A 27,019-nucleotide genomic window follows, 5' to 3' on the forward strand; every position below is an offset into this window, starting at 1 on the left:
TGGGGTACTTCATGGAGTCTTAAAATTCTAAATCAAACAGCAAAATGACCCTTGGTATGACCTTAAAACATTTCCAGTTGGCTTGGTAGAACCCATCCAGGGCTTAGACTGTTTAGTGCCAAAAATAAGGGGTAAAATACAACAACAACAAATGTTTCCTCATCTTTCTTATTTCTCTAAGATATAGGACAGACACTTCAGAACAAACTTCCTTTAGATGTTTTGGGGGGGCTACCTATTGTTGCCATGTAGTGAATCAGTATTCAATGTGTTTGTATGGGCTAATAGCAGTAAGATAGCAGTAAGGCCAAAAATAATTTTTCATCAAATAACCCCTCCCCTGGCTTAGACATTGCTTAGACTCTTATGGGTTAAACAGGTGCAAAATGGTGTATATTGGATTCTTGGTTCTCCCTACATCTGTGAGCTGCTATTCACCATTATTGCCTTGTATGGCCTTATTGTCAGGGCCATTGACACAGATCCAGACCTTGAAGGATGGTTTGTTCAATGAACTTGCCCCATTCATATCCCTGAACTTTGGCATTTCAAACCCCTTCATCCCTGTGAAGGGCCCTCCATCTGGCCCCAAGGAGGAGAGAGGGTGAATGGGGACACGGAGTCTGTAGAGGGCTGTTGAAAGCAGCGGGAGTCATTAACAACACTCCTCAACGAGAGGCTAATGGCAGTAAACAATAGCCAAGACAATTTTGGGATTATGCTGATCAGCAGCAAACAGGACCAGGGTGCGTGTAGTTTGTTCAGGATTAAAGGAGACCACAGCGAAGTTGTATGAGGGCTATAAGAGTCGTTTGGTAATTCCTCACCGTGTACTAAGGGACATGTCTGACGGCGAACACCTCAAATCCACTTAAAATATGATTTCAAATCAAATGTATTTATATAGCCCTTCTTACATCAGCTGATATTTCAAAAGTGCTGTACAGAAACCCAGCCTAAAACCCCAAAAAGCAAGCAATGCAGGTGTAGAAGCATATCCACATTTAGGAGAGATGTTGTCCGGTAGTTCAGCTTGTTACCAGTCAAGAGGACCAGAGTCCCCAGAGAATGTGTGGTCATGGGCATGGGGTATTTATTGGTAATGTATGTATTGGCTGATGCAATCACATGTAATTTCCCTCTCGGGGTTAATAAAGCACTATCTTCATTTATCCTATTTGCCTCCCACTTCTGACCTCTACTTTGTTGAGGCCTCATCACCCACAGTTTAACCTACATATTTGTGCCGATCAGTGTTTTATCTGTAGTCAATAGATGGCTGTCCTGCATTATGTAGTGCAATGGCTTCCTCTCATACATTAAAGGACAAATCCACCCCAAAACTATATTTTGCTATTTTTTTCATTAGTTCATTGTTGACATAGCCCCAACATATTTTGCTTGTCAGCAATCAATTTTTCAAAATATGTAACTTTCAAAATACAGAAATCATCCCCGGATGATGCACAACACAGTTAAGCATTCCCACAGAATCACCCTTGTTATTAAAAAATGATGGTGTAGATGCACTGTCCGATCACACTTGTGTCCACAGGTACTGTTTCCCCTTTGGCCGACCAGATGGCGCACTCAAAGCCACACTCTCCCTGCTAGAAAGGGTATGTTTTGCTGAAAAAGTTTGGCTATTGTTATTCTTTGAGTCTACAAGTCTCTGCATTCCGTTATTCATACTGCAGACAATAATGTGTTGGGTTATCCTTGTGGTCTTCCACTAAAATCAGGTTTTGGGTCACTCTTACAAGGAACAAGAAGTCTGTTTTCTGGATTCTAGGTGTTGATGAAGGACATTACCACTCCGATTCCTCCTGAGGAGATGAAGAAGATGGTCAAAAAATGTCTGGAGAAAGCTGCCCTTATCAACTACTCCCAGCTGACCCAATACGCTCAGATCGAGGGTGTGTGCAAACCTGGCTCACACGTGGTGATATTACTGTGTCGTATTTCACTGTCATGTCTCTGTGTCTGGGCTTTGTTCAAGTATTTGCACATGTTGGTTTGTCAGTGTTCTTAATAGAGTATACTGGGTGGCGGTAGTGTTTTAGTGTATCTGTGTGCTGGTGTCACAGTGCTGACATGTTTGTGTGTGCTAATATTACAGCAGATGCTCAGGCTGCCCCGGAGAAGAGATTGGAGGACATGATGCGACTGGGAGAACTTTGTATTGAGGTCCTGCAGCAGAATGATGAGCATCATTCCGAGGTAGGACCATTCTGCCATACTAATGGTGTCACACACACACACACACACACACACACACACTATCACCGTTATAAACTCGATGTGTACCAGGGTTGGGATCGATTCTGAATTGAGTTGCGAATTTTTCAGTATTCTAATGCAGGTCTTGAATTTGAAATTAATTGGCCACATCTCATAGGAAGCATACTTTCAATTAAAGGAGGTAGAATCTTATTTAATTCAATTCTAATGGCATATTTACTCTATCAGCATAGTAATGTTTACCACCACCGTATATAGCATAAGGTTGAAACATTTCATTTTCATGAAACACTCATTCTCTTCATGATTCTGGAAATATTCTAAGATCATGTTGTGGGTTGTCATTAATAGTTAATATACCACAGCATTGTTAAATACTTGTTTCTGATTGGCTAGAAGGGCATCCTGAGTGACACAGCGGTCTACGGCACTGTATCTCAGTGCAAGAGGCATCACTATAGTCCCTGGTTCAATTCCAGGCTGTATCACATCCGGCCGTGAGTGGGAGCCTCATAGGGCGGCGCACAATTGGCCCAGCTTCGTCCGGGTTTGGCCGAGGTAGGCCATCATTGTAAATAGGAATTTGTTCTTAATTGACTTACCTAGTTAAATAATAGTTACATTTTAAAAATACTAAATTATTCTAGAGTTTGCATTACATTTAGGTATGTTTTTCAATCAGATGTATTTATTTTTTCCTAGAATGCATTAGATCAAACACTGCAGTATGGAAGGGAACAATCGAACATCTCATGAAGTAAAAATACTGTTTGACATCTGAGTTATAATCAAACTAATATTTGAAATGGTATGTGTATTCTTTGTATTAATGATGTGACATATCCTTTTGATAAAATATTTGTCAAATGAATGAGACTCAGTTGAATAGCTTTGAGTAAAATTCTACTTCAATTCCAATTCTGCTTCCTATGAGATGTGGTCAATTAAAATGTTAAATTCAGAAGTTCCGAATTGACCCCAACCCTGATGTGCACAGAGCTGTTACATCACAACACTTAGAATACTGTGATTGAGTACAGTGTTCTAAGTCACAAAACATATACAGATCAGAAATAAAGTATTTTAAGAATAGTTGCAGTATTTCCTTCATGAAAACTGTCACTAATCATTCAAATGTCACTAATCTTAGCAAAGCGTACCTTTCAAGATTTCAGAATACCTTTATTGCTGTCAGTATATTCCTCCTCAAAACCACAACTTAACTCTTGTCATAGATAAATATTTCACTTGAAAGGTTTTTTCGTTAAAAAAAAATCTAATAACAAATGTCACATGCGCCGAATACAATTAGTGTAGACCTTACTGTGAAATACTTACTTACAAGCACTTAACCAACAATGCAGTTCAAGAAAGAGTTAAGAAAATATTTACAAAATAAACAAAAGTAAAAAAAGAATAAAAAGTAACACAATAAAATAACAATAGCAAGGCTATATACAGGGGGTGCCGGTACAATGTGCGGGGTTACAGGTCAGTCGAGGTCATTTGTAGGTAATACAAATGCGTAGATAATAGACAGCGCGTGGCAGCAGTGAAGAAACTAATTGGGGGGGGGTGGTGGTCATTGTAAGTAGTCCGGGTGGCCATTTGATTAATTGTTCAGCTGTCTTATGGATTGGGGGTAGAAGCTGTTAAGGAGCCTTTTGGTCCTGGACTTGGTGCTCCGGTACTGTTTGCCGTGCCGTAGCAGAGAGAACAGTCTGACTTGGGTGACTGGAGTCTTTGACAATTCTTTGGGCCTGGGGACCCATGCCAAATATTTTTCCTGAGGGGAAAAATGTGTTCTTGTGCCCTCTTCACAACTGTCTTGGTGTGTTTGGACCATGATAGTTCATTGGTGATGAGGACACCAAGGAACTTAACTCTCGACACGCTTCACTACAGCCCCATTGATGTTAATGGGGGCCTGTTTAGCCCACCTTTTCCTGTAGTCCATCAGCTCCTTTGTCTTGCTCACATTGAGGGAGAGGTTGTTGTCCTGGCACCACACTGCCAGGTCTCTGACCACCTCCCTATAGGCTGTCTCATCGTTGTCGGTGAGACAGCCTATAGGCCTATACTGTTGTATCGTCAGCAAACTTAATGATGTTGTTGGAGTCGCGTTTGACCACGCAGTCGTGGGTTAACAGGGAGTACAAGAGAGGACTAAGCACTCACCCCTGAGGGGCCCCAGTGTTGAGGATCATCGTGGCAGATGTGTTGTTGCAGAGAGATGTGTTTAGTCCCAGAGCCCTTAGCTTAGTGATGAGCTTTGTGGGCACTGGGCACTATGGTGTTGAACACTGAGCTGTGTCAATGAACAGCATTCTCACATAGGTGTTCCTTTTGTCCAGTTGGGAAAGGGCAGTGTGGATTGAGATTGCGTCGTCTGTGGATCTGTTGGGGTGGTATGCGAATTGGTGTGGGTTTAGGCTTTCCGGGATGGTGTTGTGAGCCATGACCAGCCTTTCAAAGCACTTCATGGCTACCGATGTGAGTGCCATGGCGCGGTAATCATTTTGGCAGGTTACCTTCGCTTCCTTGGGCACAGGGACTATGGTCCCCATCGACTACAGAGAGTGTGATCACACAGTTGTCGGGGAACAGCTGGTGCTCTCATGCATGCTTCAGTGTTGCTTGCCTCGAAGCGAGCAAAAAAAGCATTTAGCTGGTCTAGTAGACTCCTGTCACTGGGCAGCTTGCGGCTGGGTTTCCCTTTGTAGTCCGTAATCATTTTCAAATCATGCCACATCCGACGAGCGCCAGAGCCGGTGTAGTAGGTTTCAATCTTTATCCTATATTGACACCTTGCCTGTTTGATGGTTTGTCTGATGGCATAGCTGGATTTCTTATAAGTGTCCGGAATAGTGTCCAGCTCCTTGAAAGCTGCAGCGCAAGCCTTTAGCTAGATGCGGCTGTTGCCTGTAATCCATGGCTTCTGGTTGGGATATGTACGTATGGTCACTGAGGGAACGATGTCATTGATGCACTTATCTTTGAAGCCAGTGACTGAGGTGGTATACTCCTCAATGCCATTGGATGAATTCCTGAACATATTCCAGTCTGTGCTTGCAAAACAGTCCTGTAGCGTAGTATCCACATCATCTCACCACCTCCATATTAAGCTGGTCTAGAGTTTTTTTTTTTCCTCTGGTTGGGAATGTGACATGCTGATAGAAATGAGGTAAAACGGATTTAAGTTTGCCTGCATTAAAGTCCCCAGCCACTAGGAGTGCCACATCTGCATGATCATTTTCTTGTTTGCTTATGGCCTTATACAGCTTGTTGAGTGCGGTCTTAGTGCCAGCATTGGTTTGTGGTGGTAAATAGACAGCTACGAATAATGTGGATGAGAACTCTCTTGGTAGAGCTACAGTTTATCATGAGGTACTCTTCCTCAGGCGAGCAATACCTCGAGACTTCTTTAATATTAGACATTGCACACCCGCTGTTATTGACAAATAGACATACACCCCAGCCCCTCGTCTTACCAGACGTAAGAATGATGATTCCTGCCTGTGCCACACAAGAAGGCGTTGATCTAATAACTTTAAACCACTTTATTTATTTTGTACCTTTATTTAACTAGACAAGACAGTTTAGAACAAATTCTTATTTACAATGATGACAAAAGGCAAAAGGCCACCTGCGGGGGATGAGATTAAAAATATTGGACAAAACACTCATCATGACATGTGACACCACAACACTACATAAAAAGAGACCTAAGACAACAACAACAGCATGGCAGCAATGCAACGTCACAACAATATGGTAGCAGTACAACATGTTAGCAGCACAAAACATGGCTCAAACATTATTAGGCACAGACAACAGCACAAAGGGCAAGAAGGTAGAGACAACAATACGCGAAGCAGCCACAACTGGCTGTAAGAGTGTTCATGATTGAGTCTTTGAAAGAAGAGATGTCGATAAAACTGTCCAGTTTGAGTGTTTGTTGCAGCTCTTTCCAGTCGCTAGCTGCAGCGAACTGAAAAAAGGAGTGATCTAGGGATGTGTGTGCTTTGGGGACCTTTAACAGAATGTGCCTGGCATAACGGGTGTTGTATGTGGAGGATGAGTGCTACAGTAGGAGTCTCAGATATGGGGGAGTGAGGCCTAAGAGGGTTCTGTAAACAAGCATCCACCAGTGGGTCTTGAATTGGGTATACAGAGATGTTGACAGAGGAGTTTAGAGTGCAGTGATGTGGCCTGTAAGGAGCATTAGTGGCAAATCTGATGGCCGAATGGTAAAGAACATCTAGCTGCTCGAGAGCGATCTATAAATTACGTCTCCATAATCTAGTATGGGTAGGATGGACATCTGAATCAGGGTTACTTTGGCAGCTGGGGTGAAAAGGAACGATTACAATAGAGGAAACCAAGTCTAGATTTAACTTTGATATGTGCTGAGAGAAGGATGTTACCGTCTAGCCGTACTTGTATCAGGTGACTACCTCAAGCTCTAAACCCTCAGACGTAGTAATCACTCCGGTGGGGAGAGGGTCATTCTTCTTACCAAACCACATTAACTTTGTTTTGGAGGTGTTCAGAACAATGTTAAGGGCAGAGAAAGCTTGTTGGACTCTAATAAAGTTTTGCTTTAGAGCTTTTAACACAAAATCCAGGGTGGGCTCAGCTGAGTATGAGATTTTATCATCTGCATATAAATGGATGAGAGAGCTTCCTACTGCCTGAGATATATGTTGTTGATGTCATTTGAGAAGCGTGTGGGGCCTAGGATCAAGCCTTGGGGTACTCCCTTTGTGATAGGCAGTGGCTGAAATAGCAGATGTTCTGACTTTATACACTGCACTCTTTGAGAGGGTAGAGCTGTTTGTTTCTATCCTAGGTCTGTGTTGACAGCTGTGGAAGAGGACACATCAAGTGCCAACAGTGTAGTAAAGTCTTGGCGGGCAGAGATGAAAACAACGCCCACAGCCCATACGCACAGGTCGCTCTTATGGTACAGTGTAAAACTGCTCAATCGTAGGTGTTGAGACGTCCACAAACAACACATATACAGTGCATTCAGAAAGTATTCAGACCCCTTGACTTTTTCCACCATTTGTTTTACGTTACAGACTTATTCTAAAATTGATTAAATTAATTGTTTCCCTCATCAATCTACACACAATACCCCCAAAATGGCAAAGCAAAATTGAGCTCAGTTGCATCCTGTTTCCATTGATCATCCTTGAGATGTTTATACAACTTGAATTAACCACGGGTGCACTCTAATCAATCTGACATGACTTGGAAAGGCACACACCTGTCTATATAAGGTCCCACAGTTGACAGTGCATGTCTATAGAATAACTATCTTCAAAGTAATTACTCGGGACGTCGGGTTTGAAATGACAGATTATTTTAGTAATAATACTTGTTCACGTTACATTTAACAACTTTAGATTCTACAGAACAATAAAAGTAAGTTGCTAGCGAAAAGTCCTCTCTCTACTTCCTGTCGCAAGGCATTCTGGAACTTGCAGTCAAAGGCGTAATTCAATACTAACCAATACAACAAAATATGTATGTAGTTCTCTCAATCTCCAACACACAAATTCTAATACAATTACATATGTAAATAACGGTAAAGAACATATCTTTAGATACAGCTCAATGAATTAACTTAAATGTCAACTCTGTAACCCATTAAAGTTACAACACCCCCCCCCCCCCGATGAACAACTGTGTTCATCTAAATCTCTCGGCAGTATATCAACTGAATAGGTCTCCTCAACAATATCCCTGAAGCAGTACCAACTGAACATGACCTAACTAGGCCATCTCGGCCTGGAAACAGTTCCTCAGTCTTTCCTAGTTTCCAGGTTTGTCTGGGTGTGTTATCTTCTCCAATGAGTACAACGTCACTCGCTTTCAGTTGGGTGGGCTGTGGTGTGTCACAGCGGTGTGCTGACTTTAGATCCAGCAAGTAGTCTCTTCGCCAACTGTTCCAGAAGCTGGTCACAAGTCTCTGCCTGTACTTCCATCTGCGTGTCATTTCCTCCTTGTTTATCGTTGGGTGCTGAGTGTCAGCTGGAAATGGCTTTGGAGGCAAAGAGGTTAGTCTTTTACCCACCAGGAATTGTGCTGGGTCAGGGGTTGTGGTTCATCCACTTCATTGTGCATGAAGGTCAGAGGCCTAGAATTTAGGATAGCTTCAACCTCTGTCAGGACTGTGCACATCTCTTCAAAGTTGAGTGAAGCTCTCCCAAGAACCTTTCGCAGGCATGTTTTCACTGACCTGACTAGTCTTTCCCAGAATCTGCCTCACCAGGCTGCTCGCTCGGTTATGAACCTCCAGGTGATGCCACTTTCTGAGAAGAATGCCAAGATTTGGGGACCTTCGATTGCCTTCCACAGCTCTTTCAAGTCCTGATCAGCTCTCGTGAATGTTTTTGCTTGTCTAAGTAGATTACCTTGCATAATCCTCTCCTTGAGATTAATATTTTTATAGCTAACAGGAATGTCTCTGTTGACTGATATGAGACCAGTTCCAAATGCACTGCTCTGGTTACAGCACAAGTGAACAGTGCAATGTATGACTGTATGTATGAACCATTTTCTTTCACATAGAGCGGTCCTGCAAAATCCACACCTGTGACTTCGAATGGTGGCGATTCAGTTATTCTGTCTTTTGGTAAAGGCACAGTGACCTGCTGTCCGGCCCTTGCCTTGAATTTCTTGCACCCTGTACATCTTGCCACTGTGCTCTTGACTAGCTGCCTTGCACGCAAGATCCAGTATCGCTCTCTGATTTGTACTAGAGTGTCTCTTGCTCCAGAATGTATCACCTTCTCATGGTGGTACTGTATCAGCATTTCTGAGTATCTGTTTTTGTTTGGCAGAATCCATGGATGCTGCTCTCTGAATGTGAAGTTGGACTGTTGCAGTCTTCCTCCTACACTGAGTAGTTCATGTTCGTCCAGGAACGGTTTCAGTTCTCTGATTTTACAGTCATTGTTTAGGCTTTTTCAGTAGTTTGCCTTCAGTAGTTTGATCCCCTGTCTGAAACTCTGTTGTGTTACCTTAATCCAGTACTTTTCTGCATCGAACAGTTCGTCAGCAGTCAGTTCACCTTGCATCTTTATGTTTGTACGAGCATTGGCTTTGAATCTCTTTATCCAAGCGGTGACTCTGAACACTTCTCAATTTGCTCTACCTTTCAAGCTCCAACACAGGTTCAGTGATGTCTGTGCTGTTTGCTGCGAGTTGTACAGTAACCTGGCAACTGGACTTGAGTTCTGTATTTACCTCTTCGGGAACCTTGTTATCATCAGTCTCCTCGGACTGATTGGGTGATGTCAGAATTCTGGGTCCATTCCACCATAGCTCGCTCTGTGTCAAGTTTCGAACAGTTTGTCCTCTTGTAGGGAGGTCAGCTGGATTAGTTTTCCCTTCAATATGTGACTATGACTCTGGATTGGTCAAGGACTGGATCTCAGTCACTCTGTTCGCAACAAACTGTTTCCGTTTCTGAGTTGAGCTGCCAATCCAATGCGATCATCGAGTCTGTCCACATTTTGATCTGTTTTTCTTCCTTTTTCAGTGTGGTCATCAGGTTGTTTGCTAGTCTCGCTCCAATCACAGCTCCCATGAGCTCCTGGCGCGGCAGCGTCATGTTCTTGAGTGGGGCTACCCTGGACTTGGATGCGACTAGACTTGTTGTTTCCCTGTCTTGTGACTCACCTTGCAAGTAAGCTACTGCACTGTAAGCCCTTTCACTTGCATCACAGAACACGTGTAGTTTCAGGGTGTGGCTATTCTGTGGCCGCATGTTTGTTCTGTACCACCTTGGTATGGTGAGCTGGTGTAACTGGGGTAGTTCTAAAAACCACTGTTGCCATTCTCGTGTCAGATCAGGTGGTAATTCTTCGTCCCAGCTGAGTCTCCTCTCCCACATTTCCTGGAACATGCACTTGATCCTGATGGTGAAGGGGGTCAGGAAACCAAGAGGGCCGAAGATACGTGCAGACGACTGCAGAACACTTCTCTTTGTGTTTTCCTCTTGCTTTAGAATGCTCAGTAGCGGCCTGAGGTCAAACACGAAGTAATCTGTTTCCGGTCTCCATACTAAACCTAAAACCTTACGCACTAATCCTTGTGTTTCTAGCGTCAACGGGTGGTCAGTTGTCGTACTCTCCTCCCATTTTGTTTTCAATTCAGGAGAATTGGTCATCCACTTGCAGAGGTCCATGCCTGCAATTGACAGCATTCACTTTGCAGTTGTTGTCACAAGGTAAGCCTCTTGCAATGAAGTCATCTCCATAGTGACTCTCTCAGTATCTCTACAACTTCTGGTTGTTCTGTTTTCATATTGTTTCAGGTGCTTCCTGATTGTAGCTGCCAGCAAGAATGGACTTGGGGAAGCTCCAAATACCACTCTTTTCATCCTCAGCACACGCAGCTACTCTTCATTTTCTCCCCTTGGTGGGCCTGTGAGCCATAGAAATCTCATGGCGTATCTGTCTCTCTCTGCTAGGGATATCTGCAGGAAAGCTTTCTTGATGTCTGCCATGAATGCGATCTCATGTAGTCTGAACTTTATCAGAACGCTGAGCAGATCCAGATTCAGGTTCGGTTCTGTGAGTAGACAGTCATTGAGGGATGGACAGCCATCTTCATGGGATCTCATGTAGTCTGAACTTTATCAGAACGCTGAGCAGATCCGGATTCAGGTTCGGTCCTGTGAGTAGACAGTCATTGAGGGATGGACAGCCATCTTCATGGGATCTCATGTAGTCTGAACTTTATCAGAACGCTGAGCAGATCCGGATTCAGGTTCGGTCCTGTGAGTAGACAGTCATTGAAGGATGGACAGCCATCTCCATGGGACGAGGCATCAAACATCACTCTGTTTTGTCGTCACCATAGCTTCTCGGAGTACTGCATGGTGAGGTAAGTAGTATTTTACGTTGTCTGCACTTGATGCGTTGTCCTTGGGCAGGTCCTCTGCCATATTCTGTAGTAAGTAGTCCTCTACGACTTCATTGTATCTGCTGTACAATGTCACATCCTTCTTCAGTCTTTTCTTCAGACCTTCAAACCGTTTCTTGGCGATTCTATAGTTGTCTTGGAGTTCTGGCATTTCTCGTTTCCATGGCAACTCCACATGGTATCGCCCATCTTTGAAGGTGGTTGTTTCCTCAAACCTTTGTAGAGCCTCGTTTTCCTCTGAGTTCTGTGTTTTCTCGCTTAGAATACCCAGAGACTCAAGCTCCCAGAATGCATACAGTTGTTTGGAGACTAGTGTGTCTTCATCAAGTGGGATGAACATGCAGGTTGCTTCGGCGACACTTGACATGGACACAGGTCCCTGCACCGACCATCCAAAGGTGCTCTCTAAAGCAACCAGCGTCTCCCGTCAGTCGCTCCACTCTGCCTGATACTATCTGCCAGTAGTAGTCTGCTCCTATCAGGACAGGGAGTTCAGGATCATTTTCATCTCCTGGAATGTCTGCGAGCTGCAGTCCCCTTCTATTGAGCTTATGTTGAAGGTTCCTGGTGAACAGATTCATCACACCTGTGCACACTTATGGGTTTTCAATAGCCTCTATCTCTATTCTCTGCTGTTTGTCCCAGACATTCTCCAAGATGACTTTCACTGTGTTGCGTTGGGACGTTGCTGGAGCAGAGGAGCCAAACGTGTGAAGAGTGAGTGCCTCTTGTCTGATTACTGGTAGCTTCAAGGCCTTCACAAGTTTTTCATGTATGAAGCTTCTCTGACTGCCTCCATTTAGTAAGCAACAAGCTATCTTTCTGCCCGATGGGCCTTCTAGCCATGCCTTTGCCTTTTGTAGCAACAGTGTTCTGTCCATCTGGTTTCATCTTCACTGAATGGGGCATAACTGAGGAAACAAACGCATCTGCAGAAACAGTAGGGGGTTGCACCTCACTCCTCTTACCGGTACACACAGCAATGTGATGTCTGCTTCCACATGTTGCACATGACACATCTTTGACTTTACAGAATTTTGCTATGTGTTTCTGTCCTAAACATACAAAGCATCTTCGCATTTTCTTTAGTTTCTCTTTGCATGTAGAAATATTGTGGTCAGGGCAGTTTTCTGATTTGTGGTCTGCACTGTCCCAAAATATACCTTTTTGTTCCATTTGGCTGGCTGTATGCAGTGCTGCAGCAGAGGGCATGTTGGGTCTTTTGTTTTCATTTCATTGGAGGAGCATTACTTGTTCCATGGTTTGATCTCTTTCTGTTGGTTGCATGATCTTGTCATTTGTAGTGCTCTCTCCCTGCTCTGAACCTCCTTCTGTAGGAAACTGATGATCTCAGCCACTTTCCATTCATCATCTACTCCCCTCTGACGACTGTAGTCAAGAGCTATGTCCTCTGGAATCATCTGCAGTAAGATTGGACATAGTAGGCTTCCATAGGTTTCTGACACTACACCCAGTGACTCCAAGCTCCTAATCTGAATTTCCCATTCATCATATAGCTGCCTCAATGCATTTAGATCAGAGGATTTCTTCACAGGTGTGAGATTCAGCAGCTTTGACATATGAGCACTAATCACAAGATCTTTCCTTCCAAATCTGCTCTTGAGCAGAGCGATTGCATCGTCATAGTTACTGGCTGTTAACATCAGTCCTGCTACTAACTTTGTAGCAGGTCCAGTGAGATGTTTTCAGATAGGTAAACTTCTCTTTATTACACAGTGAATCATTGTTGTGAATAGCAGTCTCATACTGGCTCCAAAACTCCTGCCACATACTGACATCTCCATAGAATGTCTCAATAATCAACTTTGGTAGCCTTACTGTTTGTCTCTGTGATCTGTTTGAGTTAGCGTCACTCACCCGGGCTGGTAGTGGATTGAGGTCCTGTTTTTCCTTTATCACTCTTTGTTCACGGCTCTTCAGCATGATAACGCGCTCTTTGTAATCCTCCGTGCATGCAATCTCTGCCTCCAATCCGTCCAATGGCGTTAACTGTTCAATTCCACGATCAAGTTCAAACAAGCTGTCCTCCTTAGCTGACAGCAATTCCAACAATGTACTCAAGTGATCGGTATCCGAATTTGACTGGGTTATTTCCACATCAATCTGATTTTTAAAAATCTGTGTCGTGGCACCTCGAATGGTACCCCGCTTTCGTCTCATTCTTTCTGCTTCATGCCGACGTTCCTCCTCAGCCATTTCAGCCGCTTCATCCCTACAATCTTCATCGCAGCTCATACTTTCCCCGGGTTTTGGCACCAAAATACTCAGGACTTCGGGTTTCAAATGACAGCTTCTTTTAGTGATAATACTTGTTCACGTTATATTTAACAACTTTAGATTCTACCGAACTATAAAAGTAAGTTGCTAGCGAAAATATGTACGTAGTTCTCTCAATCTCCAACACACAAATTCTAATACAATTACATATGTAAATAACTGTAAAGAAAATATCTTTAGATACAGCTCAATGAATTAACTTAAACATTAACTCTGTAACACATTAAAGTTACAGCAATGTCAGAGCAAAAACCAAGCCATGAGGTCGAAGGAATTGTCCGTAGAGCTCAGACAGGATTGTATCGAGGCACAAATGTGGGGAAGGGTACCAAAAAATGTCTGCAGCATTGAAGGTCCCCAAGAATACAGTGGCCTCCATCTGTCTTAAATGGAAGAAGTTTGGAACCACCAAGACTCTTCCTAGAGCTGGCCGCCTGGCCAAACTGAGCAATCAGAGGAGAAGGGCCTTGGTCAGGGAGTTGACCAAGAACCCCATGGTCATTCTGACAGAGCTCCAGAGTTCCTCTGTGGAAATGGGAGAACCTTCCAGATGGACAACCATCTCTACAGCACTCCACCAATCAGGCATTTATGGTAGAGTGGCCAAACGGAAGCCACCCTTCAGTAAAAGGCACATGACAGCCCGCTTGGAGTTTGCCAAAACGCACCTAAAGTCTCTCAGACCATGAAAAACAAGATTCTCTGGTCTGAGGAAACCAAGATTAAACTCTTTGCCTTGAATGCCAAGCGTCATGTCTGGAAGGAAACCTGGCACCATCCCTACATTGAAGCATGGTGGTGGCAGCATCACCTGTGGAGATGTTTTTCAGCAGCAGGGCCTGGGAGACTATTCAGTATCGAGGGAAAGATGAACGGAGCAAAGTACAGAGAGATTCTTGATGAAAACCTGCTCCAGAGCACTCTGGACCTCAGACTGGGGCGAAGGTTCAACTTCCAACTGGACAATGACCCTAAGCACACAGCCAAGACAACGCAGGAGTGGCTTCGGGACATGTCTCAATGTCCTCGAGTGGCCCAACCAGAGCCCGGACTTGTACCCAATCTAACATATCTGGAGATAGCTGAAAATAGCTGTGCAGCAACACTCCCCATCTAACCTGACAGAGCTTGAGAGGATCTGCAGAGAATAATTGTAGAAACTCCCCAAATACAGGTGTGTCCAGCTTGTGGTGTCATACCCAAGAAGACTTGATGCTGTAATTGCTGCCGAAGGTAAAGGGTCTGAATAGTTATGTACATTTTTGAAAAACGTCTAAAAGCCTGTTTTTGCCATTTTGTTATGGGGATTGTGTGTAGATTGATTTTGGGGGGAAAATACACTTTAATCAATTTGAGAATCAGGCTGTAACATGACAAAATGTGGAAAAAGTCAAGGGGTCTGAACTATCCGCAGGCTGCAAATCTGTGGCTGTCATCACCACATGAGACATGGTCTTTTTGTAGTTGGAGGCTGGCGCTGGATTTTTGGCGGGAGGACGGTCACTTTAGCGAATCCAACACGCTGTCAAATGTATAATGTTTCCATGTTTTCAGCATGTGTGGAAATCAAATGACCCTTTTTAGTATTTTATACCAAGTGAAAAATGTTGAGACCCTCACTTTCTCTATTTTCTGTCTTTTACTTTCCCTCTTCTTCTGATATGAATTGGAAAGGGAAGAGAGGTAAGTGTTTCTCTAGCTATGTGTCATGTCCATCAAATTGTGTTACGTCCCAAAGCCTGTCAACATCTGTCAGTCATACAGTATACCACTCTTCACTCATACCCTGTCAAGCTCTGTTCATGGTTTTCATTGAGGAGATGGTTAATACTGAGTCATCAACAGTCATTAAGGTGCAATGTGTTGGATCCACGACAGGTTGTGGTCCTGGTGGACTGCTGAATATTTGTTTCCCATGATACCAAATTATGCCTTTTGGGTATCTAAGGATTCAGGTTTTGGGGGGATTATTGCACCCAGATGTTGCTACAATTCAGTGTTTCTTGACATGCATTTGTATAGTTTGCCCTTGCAAAGTCATATACCTTACATTTGTATTCCTCCATCTTTGTCTGACTTAGAGACAGCATTTTATGAGTTCAGTCCTGCAGTTATGTGAGGACGCCTGTTGGTGTGAATTGAGGGGGTTGGCGATAGGTAACGAATCGTGTGGCGCAAAGGCACTATTTTTAATTGTGTCGATTTGTACAGAGAGCTGAAAAGGCACATCTGAAAAGGATGATGACAACAGCCCTCAAGGCCAGGTATAGCGATGGGACATACACCTTCTCTGACCGCCAGCCTAGTGTTTTATCTGCCGTAAGCGCCCACTAACACACACAGATGGACACATACAGACGGACACACACACACAGACAGATGGACTCACACGGACACGCACTCAGGAACAACGACCTTCAATCAATCTGTCACCCCCCCCCCCCCATGCTTCATTGGGCTCTTTGCACTTCTCTCTCTCCTCACATGGCGACCACTGAGTAGGGTAGGAAGCATCTCTTTTGGGTGGGCACGTAAACAGTGGAGTCATGAAAAGCAACTGCTGCCCTGCTAAATGTCCCATTGACTTAGAAACATGACTTTGTCAAGCTCCATTATGACCTAAAATCTCCTATACTAACCTCCTGGATATGACCTCAAATCTCCTATACTAACCTCCTGGATATGACCTAAAATCTCCTATACGAACTTCGTAGATATGAACTAAAATCTCCTATACTAACCTCCTGGATATGACCTCAAATCTCCTATACTAACTTCGTAGATATGACCTCAAATCTCCTATACTAACTTCGTAGATATGACCTCAAATCTCCTATACTAACTTCGTAGATATGACCTCAAATCTCCTATACTAACTTCGTAGATATGACCTCAAATCTGCTATACTAACCTCCTGGATATGACCTCAAATCTGATATACTAACCTCCTGGATATGACCTCAAATCTCCTATACTAACCTCCTGGATATGACCTCAAATCTCCTATACTAACTTAGTATAGGAGATTTGAGGTCATATCTACGAAGTTAGTATAGGAGATTTGAGGTCATATCTACGAATTTAGTATAGCAGATTTGAGGTCATATCCAGGAGGTTAGTATAGCAGATTTGAGGTCATATCTACGAACTTCCTTTATAGATGGTGTCGTACACAATATTGACACAAACAAACATATCGGTATGTAGTCACATTGTAGTCACATTGACACACACATTGACACATAGTCAAGGACCAGTCAGCAAAGATTTTACTCAATAATCACTGTAAATTATTGGGTTTGTAACTACAGCACATTTATAATGGCTAGTCCCAAGACATGAAAAGAGAGTTTGAGTGCACAGCCATCTGTTCAACCTTTTCTTCTTTTGTGTGATATACACTGAACAAATATATAAAAGCAACATGTAAAGTGTTGGTCCCTGTTTCATGAGCTGAAATGAAACAATCCAAAAGTTTCCCATACAAACAAAAAGCTTATTTCTGAAAAATGTTGTGCAGAAATGTGTTTACATCCCTGTCAGTGAGCATTTATTTTTTTGCCAAGATAATCCATTCACCTGGCAGGTGTGGCATATGAAGAAGCTGATTAAACATCATGATCCTTACACAGGTTCAACTTGTACAGGGGACAAGAAAGAACACTCTAAAATGTGCTGTTTTGTCAGACAACACAATGCCACAGATGTCTCAAGTTTTGAGGGAGTGTGTAATTGGCATGCTTACTGCAGGAATGTCCACCAGAGCTCTTGCCAGAGAATTGAACGTTAAGCTGCCTCCAATGTCGTTATAGAGAATTTGATAGTACGTCCAACCGACCTCACAACCCCAGACCAGGTATAACCAAGCCAGACCAGGTCCTCCACATCTGGCTTCTTCACCTGCGCGATCATCCGAGAACAGCCACCTGGACAGCTGATGAAACTGTGGGTTTGCACAACCAAAGAATTTCTGCACAAACTGTCAGATACCGTCTCAGGGAAGCTCATCTGCGTGGTTGTCGTCCTCACCAGGGTCTTGACCTGACTGCAGTTTGGTGTCGTAACAGACTTCAGTGGGAAAATGCTCACCTTTGATGGCCAACTGGCAAGTTGGAGAAGTGTGCTCTTCATGGATGAATCCCAGTTCCAACTGTACCGGGCAGATGGCAGACAGCATGTATGGCATTGTGTGGGCGAGCGGATTGCTGATGTCGGCGTTGTGAACAGAGTGCCTGCTCCGTGGGGGTGGGGTTAACGTATTGGGCAGGCGTAATCTAGGGACAACGAACACAATTGCATTTTATAGATGACAATTTGAAGGCACAGAGATATCCTGAAGCCCATTGTCGTACCATTCATCTGCCGCCATCACCTCATGTTTCAGCATGATAATGCACGGCACCATGCCGCAAGGATCTGTACACAATTCCTGGAATCTGAAAATGTCCCAGTTCTTCCATGGCCTGCATACTTACCAGACATGTCACAATTGAGCACGTTTGGAATGCTCTGGATTGACATGTGCGACAGTGTGTCCCAGTTCCTGGAAATATCCAGCAACTTCGCACAGCCATTGAAGAGGAGTGGGACAACATTATACAGACCACAATCAACAGCTTGATCAACTCTGTGAAGGAGATGTCACACTGCATTGCATGATGCAAATGGTGGTCACAACAGATACGGGCTGGTTTTTTGATCCAATGTATCTGTCACCAACTGATGCATATCTGTATTCCCTATCATGTGCAATCCATAGATTTAGGGCCCTAATACCTTTATACTGAACAAATATTCAATGATTTTACAGAGTTCATATAAGGAAATCTGTCAATTTAAATAAATAAATTAGACCCTAATCTATAGATTTCACATGACTGGGCAGGGGCGCAGCCATATGGGTGGGCCAGCCAATCAGAATGAGTTTTTCCCCACCAAAGGGCCTTATTACAGACATAAACACTACAGTTTCATCAGCTGGTCCCAGACATTCCTGCAGGTAAAGAAGCCGGATGTGGAGGCCATGGGTTGGCGTAGTCACACATGGTTTGCTGTTGTGAGGCTTGGTTGGACGTACGGCCTAATTCTCTAAAACGATGTTGGAGGTGGCTTATGGTAGAGAAATTCAATTATCTGACAGTTCTGGTGGACATTCCTGCATCCAGCATGCCAATTGCACGCTCCCTCAAAAAGTGAGACATCTGTGGCATTGTGACAAAACTGCACATTTTAGTTGCCCTTTATTGTTCCCCGCACAAGGTGCACCTGTGTAATGATCATGCTGTTTAATCAGCTTCTTGATATATGCCACACCTGTCAAATTGATTAATTATCTGGGCAAAGGAGAAATGCTCACTAACAGGGATGTAAACAAATTTGTGCATAAAATTTGAGAGAAATCAACTTTTTGTGCTTATGGAACATTTTGGGGGTATTTTATTCCAGCTGATGAAACATGGGACCAACACTTTACATGTTGCTTTTATATTTTTGTTCAGTATATTTCAATTGGCGGATTTCCTTATGAACTGTAACTCGGTAAAATCTTGGAAATTGTTGCATGTTGCGTTTATTTTTGTTCAGTGTAGATCAAACCTCTAGTGCAAATGACATGTATGCAGGAAAAGTATATTTTATTATTTGAAGGGAATGGACAGCTGAATGGACGAGCAGCTGACTGGCGTTAGAGACCATCCAACAATTCCAGTATTGGGTTCGATTCCAATCAATTCAGGAATTTAATCACATTGCTTTGGAAAAATTCCATGTCTAATTGGAATTGACCTCCATTCTTGATAACTCACCAACATATGCAGACATACTGTACTATAGTTTATTAGGTACACCATCCCGGTTCATGAAAAATATTTGTTCCTATAGTGAGACACGTGGCTGTGGCTTGCTATATAAAACAGGCAGACTGGCATCGAGGCATTCAGTTACTATTCGCTTGAACGTTGGGATGGGCAAAACAAATGACCTAAGAGACTTTGAGCGTGGCGTTGTCGGTGTCAGGTGTGCCTGTTCCAGTATCTCAGAAAGGCAAGGCCTTCTGGGCTTTTACCGAGAATTGTGCGACAATCCAAAAAACATCAAGTCAGCGGCAGTCCTGTGAAAACAGCTCGTTGATGAGAGGTCGAAGGTGAATGGCAAGAAGCATGGTCGAAGGAGAATGGCAAGAAGCATGGTCGAAGGAGAATGGCAAGAAGCATGGTCGAAGGAGAATGGCAAGAAGCATGGTCGAAGGAGAATAGCAAAAAGCATGGTCGAAGGAGAATGGCAAGAAGCATGGTCGAAGGAGAATGGCAAGAAGCATGGTCGAAGGAGAATGGCAAGAAGCATGGTCGAAGGAGAATGGCAAGAAGCATGGTCGAAGGAGAATGGCAAGAAGCATGGTCGAAGGAGAATGGCAAGAAGCATGGTCGAAGGAGAATGGCAAGAAGCATGGTCGAAGGAGAATGGCAAGAAGCATGGTCGAAGGAGAATGGCAAGAAGCATGGTCGAAGGAGAATGGCAAGAAGCATGGTCGAAGGAGAATGGCAAGAAGCATGGTCGAAGGAGAATGGCAAGAAGCATGGTCGAAGGAGAATGGCAAGAAGCATGGTCGAAGGAGAATGGCAAGAAGCATGGTCGAAGGAGAATGGCAAGAAGCATGGTCGAAGGAGAATGGCAAGAAGCATGGTCGAAGGAGAATGGCAAGAAGCATGGTCGAAGGAGAATGGCAAGAAGCATGGTCGAAGGAGAATGGCAAGAAGCATGGTCGAAGGAGAATGGCAAGAAGCATGGTCGAAGGAGAATGGCAAGAAGCATGGTCGAAGGAGAATGGCAAGAAGCATGGTCGAAGGAGAATGGCAAAAAGCATGGTCGAAGGAGAATGGCAAAAAGCATGGTCGAAGGAGAATGGCAAGAAGCATGGTCGAAGGAGAATGGCAAGAATTGTGTAAGCTAACAGGCAGACCACAAACTGGCAAATAACGGCGCAATACAACAGTGGTGTGCAGAACGGCATCTCAGAACGCACAACTCATTGGTCCTTGTCATAGATGGGCTTTTGCAGCAGACGACCACACCGAGTTTCACTCCTATCAGGTAAAAACAAGAGGAAGCCGCTCCAGTGGACACGTGATCACCAACACTGTACAATTGAGGAGTGGAAATACATTGCCTGGTCTGACGAATCCCGTTTCCAGAGTCAGGATTTGGCTTAAGTAACATGAGTCCATGGCCCCACCCTGCCTGGTGTCAACCGTACAGGCTGGTTATATTATGGTGTGGGAATGTTCAATGGCACGCATTAGGTCCCTTGATACCAATTGAGCAATGTTTCCATGCCCCAAGGAATTCAGCCTGTGCTGGAGGCAAAGGGGTGTCCGACCGGGTACTAGATGGGTGTACCTAATAAACTGGCCATATAGTCACACACTATTACTTTTTGGGGGGCTTTTATAGATACGGTTTCTGATAGTATGACCTCTAAATAATAAGTTATTGCTGTTCTCAGATGAGCTTTGTATTTATTCCGCTTTGAACATTGCAGGTTAAAAACACATATCTGTCTGTGCCTTTTTAATAACTTTTTTATATCCTCACCTTGGAAATTGAAGCACCACATTGGAAGCATAATGTAATAACCAATATGTGATTCATCTTTTTTAGTGTTGGAGTCCATTGTGCGCTCAAGGTCCCTTCTTTATGCTACCCATCACCCATTTGGCTGTTTCTCTCTTGGTTTCATTCATTAGATTGTTTTGATTTTTTAAAATCTTATTTTTCAGTGCAGTCTTTTCTCTATCCATCTGTCACTTCTTTCAATCTTGCTCTGATTGTGTCATTTTACATTGTATGTCCAACTATTCTTCACCAGAGTAAACTAGAGATAGTGGTTTGTGATGACTTGGCCTTTTTTAATGTATTATTTTATTTATTTTGCCTTCTCCCCCTTTTGTTTATTTTTTGTTCTTTCTCGCTATCTCCTTCCCTCTGCTCTCTCTCCTTCCCTCTGCTCTCTCTCCTTCCCTCTGCTCTCTCTCCTTCCCTCTGCTCTCTCTCCTTCCCTCTGCTCTCTCTCCTTCCCTCTGCTCTCTCTCCTTCCCTCTGCTCTCTCTCCTTCCCTCTGCTCTCTCTCCTTCCCTCTGCTCTCTCTCCTTCCCTCTGCTCTCTCTCCTTCCCTCTGCTCTCTCTCCTTCCCTCTGCTCTCTCTCCTTCCCTCTGCTCTCTCTCCTTCCCGCTCTTTTCTAGGCATTCTCGTGGTGGCCGGAGATGATGGCGGAGCACGCAGAGACCTTCCTGTCTCTCTACACCGTCGACATGGATGGTGCTCTACAAGTCCAGCCCGTTGACTCATGGGACAGCTTTCCCTTATTCCAGCTGCTTAACAACTTCCTGCGTTGTGACCGTGAGTTCTCAGTTCTCCGTGTCCCCCTTCTTCTACCTCTGACCCTATGCTTAACCTCCCAAAAGTGATTTAAAGTGTAGCCTACAACGCATCACTGATTCATGAGCTCAGTTCAACAACTTCCAGTTCAGTAACTGTGAGTGGCGTATTTCCCTGTAGTGTTCCCTCTGGTTCTTTTGTCACCTGACACTCCATTTTGTCCCTGTCCCTATTTAAAGCATGGCCTACGGCACCTCCACGTCCTGAGCTGTCTTCAAAACACATCCCGTATTTATCGTAGCATGTTCATGCCACTAAGAGTCATAATTAACACCAGCGGTGCAAAACCAGACTCGTTAGGAGAAGTTATTAACTGTGCTTAGAGCTCCCGCCCTTGCGTGGGCTTCACAATAATTAACATCACTGAGGTAACGGTGAGAAATGAAAAGCAGATAAAACAATAGTAACGGATGTCGAAACATGATGGTAAAGTCGGGGGGGGGGCTGGCGCGGGGCTGTCATCTGTCAGCTAAAGACTCTACCTGTCACCTCCTGTAATGCGAGGAGCAGTATCACACAGACAGGAGAGTATTAGTACGGTTTGAGGCACCTGTCTCACCAGGCTGTCCTCCATTTGGATTTCCTTGCTCACTGATCAGGGAACAAAGGTTTGTAGTTTTCAGTTTTTTTCCAACATACCTGGCCACTCGTAAACATGCAATGGTTACTCTGATAACATTTGTCTCATTTAGTTCTAATTATTTGCCCTGTAGTGCTGAGCAATTAGTGCTTTTTGAGGTCATTCTGGTTCAATTATAAAAAAAATTATAATGGATTTACATTTCAATTATTTTTTAAACATTAAATGCACTATGCAGTATTTGGGTTGAATGCTGATACAACACAGAATAAAACAATTAATGAAAGTCCCATGATGGTAGTGACTGCCCATTACTATTGACCATAATTTATTCACTTTACTTTAATAAAATATTGAAGTTGTTGGGTATATTACATTTGTTTTATTTGATGACTTTATTTGTCTAGTCATCGTCTCATCTCTATAGAGCTGCTGTTTATGCTGTATTACAAAATCACTATTTTATTAGTTCTTCAAAGTTAATAAGGCATACTTTAATGACTGCTGAATGCCAACTATCAATCACGTTGGTCATGTATTTTCAGGTAGATATACCTTTGCGAAGCAACTGCTCACTAATCCCTCTCGATCGTGTTTTCTCTCCGTGTCGACCCACACAGACCGGACAAATAGGCGCACAATGGATTATGGTCACTGTAGTTCATTAACACGTTTTCTGTGCTAAATTATGTATAATTCTGGCCTGTTGGAAATTACAACTCCCTATTACTTTGCACAGTTTGGGTTTGATCTGATTTCTCTCTAGAGAAACTGCTCATTGAGCTCATAGGAAAAAACGAACAAAATGGAATTCAAAAAATGTAACTGACATGTTTTGTTAATCGCTCAGTACTATTGACCTGCTTCCACCATGTGTAATACTTATTTTAATTCCATGAGTATAAAGTCCGTGTGGCATCCAGGTGTTGGCCCTTGTGTGTACTATCAAACTCTCTCTCTCATACTTTCTCTCTTCTCCCTTATCCACTCTTAGCTCTGAGCTTTTGTTTCATTGCCAAGTGAGAGTTGTCTACATCTGAAGTGTTGTTTTACATTGTTTATGTAAGCCTCATCTAGAGCAGAAAGACAGGCAGCTCAAGGGCAATTACATTGAAAAATACAATTCTAATTATGTAAGGAGTAGGCAAAATATCATTATTGTGTTTTTTTTTCCTCCTCCATTTTCTGTTATTACCATTCTCCATTAATCTTGCAATTATTCCAACTGTCATAACAATTATTGGATTTGAAGAGTAACGTAATAAGTAACATTTTCGTTTTGACTTACTGCAGATGAGGACCCTGTTTTTGAGTAACGATGCCTTTCGTGAATGAAATGAAAATAGTTGTAAAATGTCTAAGCTGATGATATTGTTAGGATAAAAGAAAAAAGGCTGCAATTCCACTTGTGAGTTTATTTTTTCATAGTTGCTTAGCTATAGACCTGCAAGGTCAAGTCTGCCTTTTAGGATTTGTCCCCCGACAGTTCCGACATCATTCAGGATCTCCCGTTGTCAATGTTGTCAAATGCTGTTGTCTGATACTTGCCTCAAACACAAATATATCTTTTTTTACATATGTGAATAATAATAAACATGTACAGAAAGGTGAAAAGAGGCTATGTTGATACTGTGTGATACATGAACAAATACATAGTCAGAATTCAAGCATTATTGTTTGTAATACCACGTTTTAATGATTGTTTTGTAGTGTGAACAAAACATATTTCATTTATCACACCATGTCTTTATATCCACGTGTACTAAGGATTAACTAAATGCTCACTTTAGTGTCTGCATGTGTTGCGTGATGCAGGAACTTGTTGGGAGAAGAGCCGTGGGCTCTCAGGAGGGTAAAAAGGCAAGTGTTAATCATGAAGGAACAGAATAATGGGAAATGAAGGAACAGAGTGATGGGAAATTAGGACTAATGAAGCCCTGAGAGACCAACAGGAGTCCTATGTGCTCTCTTCCTTTGTCTCTCCTCTCTCTCTCTGTGAATCTCTCTGCGAATCTCTCTCTCTCTGTGAATCTCTCTCTCTCTGTGAATCTCTCTCTCTGTGAATCTCTCTCTCTGTGAATCTCTCTCTCTGTGAATCTCTCTCTCTCACTGTGAATCTCTCTCTCACTGTGAATCTCTCTCTCTCTCTTTGTGAATCTCTCTCTCTTTGTGAATCTCTCTCTCTTTGTGAATCTCTCTGTGAATCTCTCTCTCTCTCTGTGAATCTCTCTCTCTCTCTGTGAATCTCTCTCTCTCTCTGTGAATCTCTCTCTCTGTGAATCTGTCTCTCTCTCTGTGAATCTCTCTCTCTCTCTGTGAATCTCTCTCTCTCTCTGTGAATCTCTCTCTCTCTCTGTGAATCTCTCTCTCTGTGAATCTCTCTCTCTCTCTGTGAATCTCTCTCTCTCTGTGAATCTCTCTCTCTGTGAATCTCTCTCTCTCTCTGTGAATCTCTCTCTCTCTCTGTGAATCTCTCTCTCTCTCTGTGAATTTCTCTCTCTCTCTGTGAATCTCTCTCTCTCTGTGAATCTCTCTCTCTGTGAATCTCTCTCTCTCTCTGTGAATCTCTCTCTCTCTCTGTGAATCTCTCTGTGAATCTCTCTCTCTCTCTGTGAATCTCTCTCTCTCTGTGAATATCTCTCTCTCTGTGAATATCTCTCTCTCTCTGTGAATATCTCTCTGTGAATATCTCTCTGTGAATCTCTCTCTGTGAATCTCTCTCTCTGTGAAGCTCTCTCGCTCTGTGAAGCTCTCTCGCTCTGTGAATCTCTCGCTCTGTGAAGCTCTCGCTCTGTGAAGCTCTCGCTCTGTGAATCTCTCGCTCTGTGAATCTCTCGCTCTGTGAATCTCTCGCTCTCTCTGTGAATCTCTCGCTCTCTCTGTGAATCTCTCGCTCTCTCTGTGAATCTCTCGCTCTCTCTGTGAATCTCTCGCTCTCTCTGTGAATCTCTCGCTCTCTCTGTGAATCTCTCGCTCTCTCTGTGAATCTCTCGCTCTCTCTGTGAATCTCTCGCTCTCTCTGTGAAGCTCTCTCTCTCTGTGAAGCTCTCTCTCTCTCTCTCTCTCTGTGAATCTCTCTCTCTCTCTCTCTCTCTCTCTCTGTGAAGCTCTCTCTCTCTGTGAATCTGTCTCTCTCTCTCTGTGAATCTATCTCTCTCTCTCTCTGTGAATATCTCTCTCTCTCTCTGTGAATCTCTCTCTCTCTCTGTGAATCTCTCTGAATCTCTCTCTTTGTGAATCTCTCTGAATCTCTCACTCTCTGTGAATCTCTCTCTCTCTCTGAATCTCTCTCTCTCTCTGAATCTCTCTCTCTCTCTCTGAATCTCTCTCTCTCTCTGTGAATCTCTCTCTCTCTCTGTGAATCTCTCTCTCTCTCTGTGAATCTCTCTCTCTCTGAATCTCTCTCTCTCTCTGTGAATCTCTCTCTCTCTCTGTGAATCTCTCTCTCTCTCTGTGAATCTCTCTCTCTCTCTGTGAATCTCTCTCTCTCTCTCTGTGAATCTCTCTCTCTCTCTCTGTGAATCTCGCTCTCTCTGTGAATCTCTCGCTCTCTCTGTGAATCTCTCGCTCTCTCTGTGAATCTCTCGCTCTCTCTGTGAATCTCTCGCTCTCTCTGTGAATCTCTCGCTCTCTCTGTGAATCTCTCGCTCTCTCTGTGAATCTCTCGCTCTCTCTGTGAATCTCTCGCTCTCTCTCTGTGAATCTCTCTCTCTCTCTCTCTGAATCTCTCTCTCTTTGTGAATCTCTCTGAATCTCTCTCTCTTTGTGAATCTCTTGGTGAATCTCTCTCTCTGTGAATCTATCTCTCTCTCTCTCTGTGAATCTCTCTCTCTCTCTCTCTGAATCTCTCTCTCTTTGTGAATCTCTCTGAATCTCTCTCTCTTTGTGAATCTCTCGGTGAATCTCTCTCTCTCTGTGAATCTCTCTCTCGGTGAATCTCTCTCTCTGTGAATCTCTCTCTCGGTGAATCTCTCTCTCTGTGAATATCTCTCTCTGTGAATCTATCTCTCTCTCTCTCTGTGAATCTATGTCTCTCTCTCTCTGTGAATCTCTCTCTCTCTCTTTGTGAATCTCTCTGAATCTCTCTCTCTTTGTGAATCTCTCGGTGAATCTTTCTCTCGGTGAATCTTTCTCTCGGTGAATCTTTCTCTCGGTGAATCTCTCTCTCGGTGAATCTCTCTCTCGGTGAATCTTTCTCTCGGTGAATCTCTCTCTCTGTGAATCTCTCTCTCTCTGTGAATCTCTCTCTCTCTGTGAATCTCTCTCTCTCTGTGAATCTCTCTCTCTCTCTCTCTCTCTCTCTCTCTCTCTCTCTCTCTCTCTCTCTCTCTCTCTCTCTCTCTCTCTCTCTCTCTCTCTCTCTCTCTCTCTCTCTCTCTGTGAATCTCTCTCTCTCTCTCTGTGAATCTCTCTCTCTCTCTCTGTGAATCTCTCTCTCTCTCTCTCTCTCTGTGAATCTCTCTCTCTCTCTCTCTCTCTCTCTCTCTCTGTGAATCTCTCTCTCTCTCTCTCTGTGAATCTCTCTC

At 43.5% G+C, this 27,019-nt stretch overlaps 1 protein-coding gene across 7 annotated transcripts in view; it reads left to right on the forward strand.

Annotated features, from left to right (window-relative positions):
* The window catches only part of cadps2 (Ca++-dependent secretion activator 2), a 325,603-nt gene that overhangs the window by 213,932 nt on the left and 84,652 nt on the right, over positions 1–27,019 (forward strand). For 3 of the 7 annotated variants that reach the window (XM_046352457.1, XM_046352452.1, XM_046352456.1), the window contains exons 15-19: positions 1,556–1,619; positions 1,793–1,916; positions 2,120–2,220; positions 15,154–15,162; positions 21,718–21,874. In XM_046352457.1, coding sequence (XP_046208413.1) covers positions 1,556–1,619; positions 1,793–1,916; positions 2,120–2,220; positions 15,154–15,162; positions 21,718–21,874 — 455 coding nt within the window. The remainder of the gene's footprint in view (positions 1–1,555; positions 1,620–1,792; positions 1,917–2,119; positions 2,221–15,153; positions 15,163–21,717; positions 21,875–27,019) is intronic. The other 4 variants (XM_046352454.1, XM_046352458.1, XM_046352453.1 and 1 more) reach the window with 3 other exon arrangements.

This window comes from Oncorhynchus gorbuscha, linkage group LG06 (assembly GCF_021184085.1).
Source record: "Oncorhynchus gorbuscha isolate QuinsamMale2020 ecotype Even-year linkage group LG06, OgorEven_v1.0, whole genome shotgun sequence".
NCBI lineage: Eukaryota > Metazoa > Chordata > Actinopteri > Salmoniformes > Salmonidae > Oncorhynchus > Oncorhynchus gorbuscha.